This window comes from Talpa europaea (genome assembly GCF_964194135.1).
Source record: "Talpa europaea genome assembly, chromosome: 3".
NCBI classification, from domain to species: Eukaryota; Metazoa; Chordata; class Mammalia; order Eulipotyphla; family Talpidae; genus Talpa; species Talpa europaea.
This window is the reverse complement of record NC_140069.1, coordinates 142,942,596-142,956,217: the sequence shown is the minus strand read 5'-3', so window position 1 is coordinate 142,956,217 and position 13,622 is coordinate 142,942,596. Positions and strand designations below refer to the sequence as shown.

The window sequence follows — 13,622 nt, the reverse complement described above, 5'->3', positions numbered from 1 at the left end:
CTCAGCTGTCTTAGTCACTGTATCACTCTCCTAAAGCAGATTCATCGTTCCTGCTTAAATGAACCAAATCTGCATTAATTCTTACATCTTTAAAGAAGCATAAAAGATAAAAGTAGCTTTGCAAAAGAAATAAAGACTTTCCCAAAAGACAAATTTTATCTACTTTACAATTTTCTAAACTAAAACATGGCATAGAGGAGTGGGGAAATCACCACTGCAGTCTTAATGTGTAAAACCAGAGAGCAGAATTACATGCTAACTGGCGGCCCAGCTATAGGGAAAAAGACAGCTGATAGAGAAGGGTAATTGTTTTTCCCTCTTCCCAGGCAGAGAGAAGATAAAGCTAAGGAACTCTACCTCACCTTAACCAATCCTCACTGAGTACAAGACACTAAAGTCTTTAGAAAATACCTTAGAGTGAGAAACTCAAGGATCCACATCACAGGATATGAATTCTGAAGCTTTTACAGCCCGGCAAGACCTAAGCTACAGTCAGCACCACACACTCAGGCAGAGGCAGGAGGACACATATTTGGGTAACCAGAGGCCAGGCTGGAGCAGGCCCAGACGGAATGAGCAACTGCCACCAGCTGAACTGGACAACCTGCTCAGCAGCAGCCAACCTCTGAAAAAACTGCAGTCAACTAGCAGGCAACCTGTAGAGGGCTGACACAGACTTTATAAAGTAAAACATGCCTTGAAAAACCAAATTCATTTTATGTAATTTATAGCAGTACATTATGAGTACTCTGCATAGTCCTCCTTCTAATAAAAGCAATCACGTGCACACATGACTGTACAGTACCTACATCAAGAGCACATGTGAACAATGAAAGGGAAATGTCACATCTGAGGCTCTAACCCAGGAAGGCAATGTCAAACAAAGCTTATTGAGGGAACTCCCCCCAAAGTTCTGGACAAGACAAAGGATGTCTACAAAGAGAACAGGGTTACCAGAGCCTCCGTACCATCACCTGGAGATGAACAGTTTCCTCCCTAGTCATATTTCAGGCTTTTACTGTCAGTAAACTTAGATAAATGTACTACTGGAAGTGTCTAAAAACAAGGGAGGTTAGGGTAGGTTAATGTCGAAGCAGTTTAGGTTAGAGACAAACTACTGCTCAGGAACCCTCTTCAATTAAGGCTAAAGTTCACTCTCCTGTTGAGATCATTTTTCTGTCAAGATTTATGTCTAGTCTGTGCAAAGCACTGGTTAAGATGCAGGTACACCGAGAAGACACAGTCCTTGCCTTCAAGTGCACAGAGCACACAGAAAAGAAGATCATCATTTACAACTGTGGGGTAAACACCTGACGTACAGTAAAGCTCAGTGAACACGGAGGGGTTGAATCAACATTATGACAGAAGCACATCAAGCAAAGGGTCTTCCTAAAGGACATTCATACTTTTGTGATAACACGAGCAACTCTGAAAACCCACAATTTTATATGCCCATACATAGACACCATCCCTAAAGAATAAACAACTAGCAAAAACCATACCAGACAGGAGCCACCAAGGTTTATGGCACAAAAAGGGGAAGAGGAGCAACAGTTGGGAAAAATATTACCACTCATTTTATATAAAAGAATATTTTAATCTTGTCCTTAGAAACTAATGAGACTATACATTATACATGATTTGAAAGTGAGACTGTACCAAATAATAGCCAAAGAAGAATCATCCACTCTATTCCTTCTCTCTCGTCTGGTCGCTCAAAAATATGATGTTATCTGTAAGGAAGCCAAAGTGTTAATACTATTTTCAGAACTTTTCTCCATCCCATTTAACCATTCCTCTCTAATAGAAGCGCATTTTGTGTTGTTCACTGAAAGGATTTGAGGCAAATTCTCAAAATACTAAATACCTTGCTATGTCCGTGAGGGTGTATCAGTGCAAAGCGAGCTTCAAGTTGGGCTTCAGCTGTTTGGCTGACCATTTGGACCTTACTGAAGGGTGGGATATTATTTGTCTTCCCCAAAGACAACTAAAGTCTTTTCAGCAACAGCTTCCTGCAGTAGAACTCGTCTCAAATGTGGATGCTCGCAGTGCCCAGACAGGCGCCTTTAACCCAGGCAGCATACCTCCACCGCCGAGGACCATGGCACCATACCGCCCGCCCCGCAGTACAGAGGAAAGCACAAGGACCTTCACACGGACAGCGAGCAAAGGCAGATTCATTTAGGCTTTTAGTTAGGTTTGAATGTCACATAGAAGACATTTTAGTTTTCAATTTTAAAAAAGTAACTCTTATATAATCATTTTTGGAAAAATGTTTAAAAATCATTTCCAGAGTAAGCATTTCTATAAGAAGCTCAGCACATGCTTCCCCTGTCTCGGTCACAGCCTTCAGAGACTCAAAAATAAAGTCCTCACTTTAAACAGTAAGTACTGGCGTAGACTGTTCAATTCATACTCTGCTCAAAAGTTACTTGAGAAGTAAAACTGTAAGTACAAAGCTAACTGTCTTTAAAAAAAGGAAAAAAAAAATGTAGAAACTGTAAACAAGGCTACAAGCCACACTCAAAATTCTCCCACTGGGTTGCCCTATAATCTCATTAGCATAAGTACTCACAACCCCAGTGAAAGTTACTTACACTAAGAAGATTTAGACTGAGGGAAAACCAAAAACAGCTCTTAACACAATCTTCTTACCAGCTATGATTGTTGTAGCTTGCCGCCGCACATTATTTTTATCCGTGTATTCACCATAGTCAACTTTCCCTTCCACAAAAATTCGAGACCTGTTATAAATAAAATTTAGTTTTCAGTATAGAGATTCCAATATGCTTCACAAGAGAGTGGGATCTGAGTAGCCATGAGTACACACTAAGGATGAAAGAGACAATCACACAGCCTCATGCTGTTAGAATTAAGAGCACTGGACAGAATATACAGACTTAACACATCAAGTAAAAAAGAAAATATTTTCTTCCTTGAGATGACTGTGTGTATAATACTTCATGGAAGTCTTAAAAAAATTAAGTCTTTACAAAATTAAGCCAAAATTTAAAAAAAAAAAAAAAAAAAGGCAACCTTTAGGCCAGAAGGTGGCAGTATCCTTCAATTTCCAGACTTGATTTGCGATGTTTTGAACTTCTAAGATTTGATTTTCACTTATTTTTCTATTCCTTTCTATACTTGAGGTACATGAACTTATTCTCAAGGGACTTAGTTGATTAAATTTCAAAACAGAGGTTTCTACCTAGTGTTTCACTGAGAGGTTATGACTTTTTGTACCATCTCTAAGACACTATCTAGAAGACAACTGTAACTGACCTCTTGAAGAGAAGATACTGACCAGAAGGAAGCCAGTTTTCAGCCTTCACCATGACCAAAAAAATACAATATAGAAAGTAGACAAGACCGGCAAGTTGACTGGATGCCAGGGGAACACACACACAGAGACTCATCAACCAGCAGGTGCCCACATACGGATTTTCCCTGGCGTCACCTGTGTGTTCACATGTACACATACATATATTCCTACGTATATACAATGGAGGCATATATGAAGAAAAGGTATGCGGTTATTAAAAAACAGAAATTTCAGTTTTCCTGAAAATATTTTTCATGTTTTAATATTCTATAAAACAAATGTATTTCTAAATATACTATGACTACAGTGCTGTTAACCACAGCCTTTTGTCCTTCTGTGAATTTGGAAAAGACACTTTTTTTAGACATAATCGATCCAAGCATTGCATAAGGGAATTACAAAGCCCATGTGAAATTATCAAATATAAAACAGCTGCTGTGCCTACGACCACAATACCGCAGTGTCAACTCCAGACATTCCAGATTCTCTGAGAAGGATCTTACGTGGCTGCAATAGGCAAGACACATACCGCCCCCCCCCCCCCAAATCAGGACCTTGACGCAGCAGCACTGGTAGCCCCTAAAAGCACACACTGCACCTGTTCCGGTGGCACTTAATCCCCACCTCCTCTCTTGCCTCAACTGCTTCTACTTATGTACACCCTGTGTTTGCCTAACCTAGAAGATCTCAGAAAACTAAAATCACATTTTATTTGCTTCTGAATTAGTGTCACACGCCAATGCACCCGGCACATAGTAAGAGCATGGAATAAATATCTTAAATCAAGTAATCTGCAGTACTTAGGAATAAAGGAACTACCCATCCCACGAGAACACAGGTTACCAGTTGTTTTAAGACCACTCAATCTGTAAGATCTTTCCTTCCTAGACTTACCCTTTCTTCACATACTGGTATGCCACATCTCTAAGTCCTGGCCGGAACACCGATATTCTGTGCCAGGTTGTCTTTTGACTGACATCACCTAAATCAAAATAGGAAATGGGATTACAAATGCCAGCAGACGAAACAAATGCTGAAGATCAACAGGCCCAGCAAAATCAATGTCACGATTTCCAAGATAACAGAACTGAATTAGAGAAGAAAGACCCTTTCTGGAAGTAGCTCCCCTCTACCAAGGTGGTTGGCACTAAGTAACATCTTTTGCTCTAATTAAAACCCCAGACTTTCCTACTCACCCATTTGGTATGTTTCACTTTCCCCTGATCGCCACATCTCATTTGTTGCCATAGAAAAGATTGTGACTGGGTTCTTTCCTTCCACTTGTCTCATCACAGGGTCCTGACCCACTCGCCCAAGTAACTGCACACGATTCAAAGCTGAAACACAATATGTACATACGATGAGCCTAAGAGAAATCTCCAGAAGAGGAGCAGCACTTCAATTTCAGCATAAAGTAAGGCCCAAAATATAGATAATCAGAAAACAAAGATGAAGTGGAGAATAAAGGGGTTGGTAGGAAAAGAAGGTTGGGTAAAAGAACAAATCTATAATTTGAAAATCTGTATAAATACAAGGAAATATTTTTGTTAAACAACAGCTTCTATAATCCTTTACTACCCCAGGCAAATAACATAACCTTGGAAGATTTAGATAACCAAATATGATAGAACTAAAAAAGTTCTATGGAAGGAACTCACAAGTGTGAGTAAAAACTGACTGACATGGAAGAAGCACCTAATTATAGTAGGCCCTGCTGCCTGACGGGGCAAGGTCAAGATCCGAGTGGCAAATGGAGCCGAAAACACGATAAACAGCTTATAGCCCAACCAGTGTACCTCCTCTGCAACACATCTGAGAATACTAGCATAATATTTGAGAATATTAGCAACACATTTGAGAATATTAGCAATATTAGCATAACATGCTTTCAACTTGAAAATTAGCTGTTACTTACATCTTTCAAGAACCAAACTGCTAGCTGTTTCTGATTCATGTCTTACAAACTGCTGCAGTACCTAAGTGGAATAAATGAAAACGCTTTTAATTTGGGGGAAGGACAAACACAGGCAGGACACCTTATCACATTTCGCTGCCAGTCAGCAGCCCCCACAGCACAAATCCAGGCAGGAGCTGCACTGCCCGCGTCCCAGGTACGCAGCACTAGGACCATGCAAACACTGCAAGGCAGCCGATTGCAGAAGCCCAAGTGTGCAAGGAAGGTACCAGAGAGCAGGCCCAAGAAAACTCACTGATAGTCTTCTCCTCATTACAGCAAACCCCTCATTATGGGACTTCTGTGCTTGCACACAAAAAATAGAATCACAAGTATGCTGGAAAAGTTCAAGCTTCCGATAGACCAAAGAAAAAAGTCCAAGACAAACAAATCTGGTTCTTTATGTACAAAGAAAGGACTGTCCAAATCGGCTTGTCAGAAAGGGTAGTCACTGCCACAGAATAGCAGCACCGAATCATGTAGCAGCTGCCATTACTGACAATCAGACAAGTGCTTTACCTGTGGTCAGTTCATCCACAGAATAAACTTATAAACTATGTGAAATGACCCCCAGTTTAGAGATGAGAAAAATGAAGCTCAGAGAGATTGTTATTTCCCCATAATCCTACAAGAAATAAATGGCCAGTCACACCTAGACTCCAGGGCTTTGTGACACCATGGTTACTGCTTTTCCCACCACCCTCAGCTGCCTCCTTAAAGACATTCTGCTCGAGGACTACTGCCAAGCTATGAGCACACATTACTGGGCACCATGCTGGGTACAAAGGTCAGAGCTAACCATTGCATCAGAGGCAAGTGCCACATGGTAGCACTGTTTATATAAAAAGCAAATTCCACCAATCAAATGAACACCCATTGCTGAGGTAGTGCTGGCTAAGGAATCCTATCACTGTTTTGGGGGCAGACAGAGGGTAAAAAAGTAAAAAAAAAGATGTGAGTTACGACATTCTAAAGAATCAAACTGCTAACTACTACCTATGTCAGGGTCCTAGAAATGTCCTAATATGAGTGCTCAGATGAGGCAGACCTCATAAGTCTTACAGAACAACGTGTCTCACTGTGGCACACAAAAATCAAGACCTACTGGAGATCTGGCAAAAGAGAATTATTTAATTTTAAAGCCTTTTTTTAACCCTTTAAGTTCTGCTTAATACTACAGTATTAGACAGTATTAGCTAATCCAGTTTCACATTTGACCATATACGTGCACACCTGCACGCGCGCGCACACACACACACACACACACACGTTAAAAGTATACACAGGGTCAAGTCTACAGTACAGGGAGAGATGAGAAAAGATTTCATAAAGGAACTGATTGTTCATTAGTCTTAACAGGATGGTGCATAGGAGAAAAGTGTTATAAAGGGGAATCTACAAACAAGGTGACCATCTGTGGTGAGCGAAAAGGGTGGTCTAGGTTGGTTCAAGTCTGGTTAGAGTGACTGGAGAGATGTGTAGGAATATAGGGAATGAAAAAGAATCTTGGATATGGTGAATGTGTGAGGCTGTGACTTCAGCTGCTCTCCTCCAATATAGAGAGATTGGAGAGAGTGAGGGCAAGCAGTCATGTCTTACAGAAAAATACTCAAAAAGTGATTCTCATACTAAAGACAAAAAATTGCTAAAGACAAAAATATGCTCTCTAACTGATCTAAATGCAAACACATCTTAAAAAGCAATGACTCCCGTTACACACCTGAATAAACTAGAAAAATTTTCTTTTGTTTCAATGACAAGATTCAAAGTTAAATCTTTTTGTCCCCAACCCTATCAAATAATGACACAGAAGACAGGTGGTCTCACAGGTCTTTTTGCCTCTACATTCAAAAGCCTAAAGATATCTGGTCAGCAGGGCCGATCAACACTAGAATGGAAAAATGATTACCTGTAATACAGGTCTTCGAAACATGGTTTCTATTTTCTTTTCATGCAATCTAGTGTTTCCTCTTTTCCTGAAGAAAAAAGAAAGACATTAACTACTGTATCTTTCAGCAAGAACACATTCACTACTGCTAAACACCTATATGCATTCATGCTTTTTATGCACTTCACCTTGAGAACCTAAATGAACTCCCTGTGTTAGGGGGAAAAGGATGTCCTAAAGCTAATCCCATGCAGGCTTTGTGAACTCCACCCCCACCCCAGACACTGGGAACTCCAAATCCCATTACCACCAAAGGGAAGGTGGCTGGGACCATCTTCATCACCATGGAAATGGTGGCAAACAGTGAAAGGGGGGAATTGTTAGGGGGAAAAGGTTGTCCTAAAGCTAATTCCATACAGGCTTTGTGGACTCCACCCCCACCCCAGGCCAAAGCCAAAGACACTGGGAACTCCAAATCCCATCACCACCAAAGGGAAGGTGGCTGGGACCTGAGAGGGTGGGGTTAAGCAGCCAGGTTGATATAAAGCCAGACACATGGGCTTTGGGGGGTCCCCCATTTTGGCTTTCCACCAGCTTGCAGAGTCCGGCCAGCTCAGAGAGCGCTTTTTGGGTTTCCAGGTCGGCGGACCGGGTAGGACGCATTAAAGACTTTATTTCCCTATTTTCTCCCTGAGTTGTACATTTTCCTTATTTCCTTTTCCCTTGTAAATAAACCTTTTATTAACCTTTTGTGTGTGCCTGTAGTGGAGTATTCATAAGTCCCTTTTAAGCGCGCGGGTGAGGACCCACAGCCAGGCAACCCGTTCAATATCGGGGCTGCCCTATAACACCTGCACCTGCGAGGTGGAGCCCTCCCCCTCCCAGAAGCCCTCACATCTATATATTATTTTGATCCCCTTCAATTTCCTCATGCTCTAACCCATATTAAAAATAAACAAAAGAGTTCAAATCTGCTTCCGAGTGACTGCCCTTCCACTGCCCTCTCAAGTTTCATTACAATGAAAGTTGCCTTAGGGCAGGAGAAAATCTCAGTTATTCACTGCCCGATCCGAAACAGCTGAAACAGGTGTGAAGCCATCGTGAAGGCTCAATAAATACTAGACCGTCATCCGGGGGGTTAAGTTTGAAACCTGTCCCTGCAGAAGCCACCGCCTCTGTCCTCGTTAGCGAAGACCAAGGAGATGCCTGCGACGCCGGGGCTCCCGCACCTCGGGGCCTTTCCTGAAGGGTGACCCAGGCCGAGAGCCTTGGAGCTGGGCGAAAGCGCGGAGTCGCCCCGCGAGTGAAAAGTTCCAGACCCCGACACAGCACCGCCCTGGCCCGGCGGGGAGAAACGCACACCTAGCGCCCCACGCGCGCTTCCTCCCTCCCTCACCTGACGCGCCAGCCCACAAGGTCGCGAACCAGGCGATCACTTCCGGTGCAAGCGCGACGCAGGTTCGCGAGAGGAAGAAGAAAGCGGAAGGTCCTCCCGGGTGTGTCGTAAAAATGCTGCCGGCCGGCACGGAGGGAAACACGCTCCCTAACGCGCGAGTTCCGGGAGCTTCCTTCCGGCAGGCGAGGCTGGGCCGACGCCGCCAAGTGGTGAGTTAAGTTGGCTTCAAATTACTGATGAAAGAAATTTTGCATTGAAGAGGTTTCCCGCGGAACTCGGGAGGGGGCGAGGTTGGCGAAACAAAGACTAGCTCTGCCTCTCAGGAGAGCTAAAGTCGTAAGAAAGCCCGGAAAAGCTATAGGGAGAGCTGAGAGCGCGAACTTTTCTATTTGAGGGAGGGAGGAGGGTGGGGAGAGGGGATTTGATAGAAACTCATTAAAACATCGAGGTCATGTTTTAATGCAACATCTTTGAAAGTCAAAATTGCCAAAAATTCTCTCTTGAACAAAATATTCAAATGTCAGTCGATACAGGGTCTCAGCCAGCTTGCTCCTGAGGTTCGAGGGAACGAAACCTCTACAGCAGGTTTTTATGTGTTAAAATTTTTCCCAGGTATTAAAGCTGTGGAAATATTGAAAAATTGAAAAGCGAGTAAATCAAAACACAACTTTTTTTAAGATTAAATATCTTATTTATACAAGCAGTATTTTAATTTTGCTTTCCTGGCTTTAGTAGAGTGAACTGACCCATATTTACCAGACCTACTTCTTTATTTCAAGGTGCAAGGATTGCCTTATTTGACAGTTTTTCTTGAAGAAATGATAATCTTGAATAATTTTAATTAACTTCAGCATACTAATGACTGTGGGGTTTTTGGTGCCTCTTCAATTTCGACTCATTCACCCTAATCCTGGCCAGGTAAGAAAGAGAGGCATGGAGTCCAGCAGATGGCAGAATACAGACCAGAGGGGTCTCCCCAAACCTCTCCGGTATCCTGTTCCTGGCACTATCCAGCTTCTAGAAAAGATACCATTCAGATCATCTTAACAGACAAATGGCTTCCTGAAGAGCCTGCTTAAAACTGTAATGGCCCATTTGTGCCCTTAAAGGAAAAAAATATAAACCAATTTAACTTCTGGCCTCCATCTTACTGCACAATGTTCACTTCCTGAAACAAGCCTTACACAGCTCAGACTTTGCAATGTATATGTGGGTCAGCCCACATCCCACCTGCTATGCTATAATACTATCAATGCCCACCAATGATTTCCTGTTCAAAAGTCCTACTTCCACTTAACATTTAAGTCAAATGAGAAACTCATCCTTGTCTCCAAAGCCAGTTTTCCCTCAGAAACACCTTGTGGTGTTTCAGGTTTGGGATTAAATTCCCAAACTTGAACTTTGGAATCATCTTTAAAACATCTCCCTAATCATCTACATCCATTCTGTTGTATCCAATCCCTTACCCCTAAAAGCTATTTCTACATTATGCTACACGTCTCTCTCTCTTTCTGTTCACAATTACTTTGAGAGTGGGGAGTGCAGAAAAGTTTTTAAATAAAAACCAGAAAGCACCATAAAAATTGAAAGCAGACTGTCCTGGGAAACCGGTAACCTTATAAATAATATCTAAGTGGAAATTCTGGGCTAATCTGAACCCTCTCTGCAACTGGAATTACCTCCCAATATACATTCTCCAGAGACTGTTGACTGGAGAAAATTGCAAGTGCTGATACTTTCCTTTTTCTTCTTTGACAAAAAATATTAAAATGTAAAAAAAGTCTTGTCATGGGAGAACTAAGTTATTTTCTTCTGTTATCAAACTTCTTTCCTGCACAACAGATGCTTCAGCATTGCTTTGCTCTCTCCTCCGCAGCAGGGATCCCGTTCCCCCTACTTTCAAAATTTTAACTTTCTCTGTTCTATTTCGCTTCCTTTATACTCTATCTTGTATAAGGATTTAAATACCCATATAGGTGCTTCCTCTTCTTCCCCATTAGTTGTGAGCACTTAGAGGACATGGGCCTTGCAAAAACAATAAATTATGCAAATGGCAGTGACTGAATGTGCTTTTGTATGAGGTGTTCCCCTTCAAGATTCTATAGTTCAGGGGCTTTCCTAGTGCTGCAAGGGGTTAAGACACAGCACTATGAAGTTATCCACAACCATTGCTGCATGAGTTTGATCCCTGGCCAGGGAGCTAAGCCACATGGCACAGCATACCTCTCCTGTCCTACCCACTGCTCCTCTCAGCCATGTATTTCAGTCAATCTGCCTGTTCTGTTACCCACTCTGTCTCTGGCGAATCCTCTCACACTGCCCCGCCCACCCCACACCTCTGACCTGTATTCCAGTTTTTGTATGCATAAATATTTAAAAAGAATGTACAGTACAAATTTGAATAAGAAAGTCCTGAAACTTCTTCACAGTGCATACTCAACACACACTTTAACATAATCCTAGACTTCCCGGCTTTCATCCGTGGACCCAGAAAGGGTCTTCCCAGTGCTAAGAAGTAGTGACAGCGCCGTGACTTTAATCAGTTCTTGTTCCCCTGGCAGTAGTGGGGTAAATCAGAGCTTCCATCCTTTACAGAACTAGCTAAGAGAAGTGTATATAATACATGCACAAAGTCACAGAGTTTTTTGTGGCCTTGCCTTCTCCCCACCCCCCACCAAATTAAAAGAAAGTCTCAGCCACAGGCATCAAGTGGTAGAGACCAGGGTTGGCAGTGTTTTATCACAGAGAGGAAGCTTAGGGCAATTCTGTAGCTGTAAAAAAAAAAAACTTTGGATATTTGTGTCAACTTTCACTTTGCTCTTAAATATTTTTTCCTCAAGCCTCATAATAGCTTAGACAATTACAGCACTTCTTACCTAAACTGATTACAAGCATCTATTTGAAGTGCTTCACAGGAATGTTAGCAATAGTTCATAGTTACTGGGGTTATTTGCTAAATTAAAAGACCACCACCTAACAAATTTCATGTAATTCAAGATTGAAATTAAAGTTCATATAGAAACAATCTGAAATGTTGATGTTTGTCTTCTAATGTTCATCTTTCTGCCACTTTAGTTTTGTGGCTCCTCCACGTCAGGGCTTGTGTGGGAACTTATTGAAGCACAGTGTTATTTCTTTCCCCTTAAGTCTCAGGATTATCTGTCAACACCTTCATGGGTTTGTGTTTAAGATACAGCTAGAGAAAAGCAACATATTACCTCCAAAAGTATTTAAATTTAAGTTCTTTCATGTTGCTGGCCCAATGATGTCATTATTTGATGGTTTGAGGTTTAATTCCTGTTTAATTTAGATGTTCAATTCCTGGGTTATCTTTTGATCCCAGTGCAGAAGCAGAACAGACTGAGGATGAAGCTTGTTAATGAGGCAAGGAGTCATCTTTCACCTGAAATGGAAAGGATTAAATCCCAAGCCCAGAGAAGCCCCATCCTGCTCACATCCAACAGTGTCTGTACAACTACCTGCTTTTGGTGACTCCCTGCTACTGTGGAGCTAAGAGAGAGAGGACGCTGTAGTTTGATGCCAAGGGCTAAGGTAAGCTCTGAAGAACATGATAGAGAAAGGGTCATAGGCCCTAATCCTAGTGGTTGCCAATGCCTGAGATGATAGATGTAACCAAGCACGGTGCATTGCTGGATAATATACCTGTTTCTGACACATAGCACTGTACTGCAAGCCCTGTACTCACTGGGGCAGGGAGGAAAGAGAGAAATGAATTCCATTTTCAGACCTTTAATAAAAGATTAGTTGTTTGGTTTTTTGGGGTAGGGGGGCAGTTAGTGGCAATGGGCAATCCTGAGTACTATTCCCCACTTAATTGCATGGAAATAGCTGCTATTCCAAGACAGAACAAAGAATAGAGGTTTGTTAAAAGAACGTCTTAATTTGATTTTAAAAATTACGGGGGAAAGACAGAAAAAAAAAGGCTACAAATCACTAACAGGCTACCTGCATTCATATGACACAACTAGAAGTTATCAAATGTCTCAATGACCCATATTATTTTACAGAAGAACCCGCTCATTACCCGATTTTGTGTCCGTGAAACTGGACCTTACACCAAGACTTATCAACCTACCAGATTCTCTCACCTTTTTACTCAGAAAGTGGTTTCCTACATAAACAGTTCCTTCTTTGTTTGTCACAGATTACAAAGAAGATGCTTTCCCATATTTGGCTTTGGACAAGATAAAAATCTTTATTTACAAATATTCCTTTAAAAATATATACAGAGAAAAGGATTTTGATAAAATATAAAATCACAGGAAATAAGCCAAATTCTGATAAAATCAAGGACAAATCGGTGACACCCAGAAAATCAAAATCAACCATTAATATTAATAAATGGGTCAGTGCAAACAGATTGAGGAAAAACCAGATCACTTCCCTCAAACCCTCTACCTAGTGTTTTTGTTCCATGACTTAATAGCCAGCTCAGAAATTTCAAGTTATAAAGACTTATTTCTACCCACCTCACATCACAGTGAAGTCATTTTTCTAATAAATGCAGTAGCAGAGAAAGAAATGGTCCCCATTCTGAAAATACAGCAGGAAAACCATATGCTAAAAGTGGCTGAGGATTCTTTTAAGAATACCATCAGATCAGCTGGGAAGCACTGTTGAGATCCAGGCACAATTTCTTGTAAGCTGTTCCCTTAATTCAAAATTGTGTTCCTTCCATGTGCAGAGTGGCTGGGGTCCTGGGGAGGTAATCAGCTACAGCAACCATTAGGCCCATAGGCCGCTTCTTCCCTTTGTATGTCCATGTGCGCCAATGAACGTGAGACGTGAACCAGCAGTGAGAGCAGCATTTGGAGTATGACAGCAGAGAAAAGAATGGCTACTGGTTATTGCACTTGAGACCACTGCTAATAGGAGACCTTACTAGCCTGAGGATCTTGGCTGTAGATGCTCAATTAGGAGTGATTTTTTTAATCTTTGGGCATTCAAGTTGGTTAATCTTTCCCTTTATAAGAGGATGGTTGACATGGTCAATATCCATTTCTGGAAGTGATAGCTTAAGAGTGGGTTAGTATGAAATGGGTTC

General features: G+C 41.7%; 1 protein-coding gene across 1 annotated transcript; it reads right to left on the bottom strand.

Moving 5' to 3' along the window:
• Positions 1-1,689: 1,689 nt before the first annotated feature.
• SSBP1 (single stranded DNA binding protein 1) lies at positions 1,690-7,206 on the bottom strand (the record flags this gene model as incomplete). Its single annotated transcript, XM_084229420.1, has 6 exons — positions 1,690-1,733; positions 2,656-2,744; positions 4,214-4,301; positions 4,516-4,656; positions 5,235-5,295; positions 7,183-7,206. The coding sequence occupies 6 exons, from the start codon at positions 7,204-7,206 to the stop codon at positions 1,690-1,692; spliced, it is 447 nt and encodes a 148-aa protein (XP_084085546.1).
• Between the last annotated feature and the right edge of the window lie 6,416 nt (positions 7,207-13,622).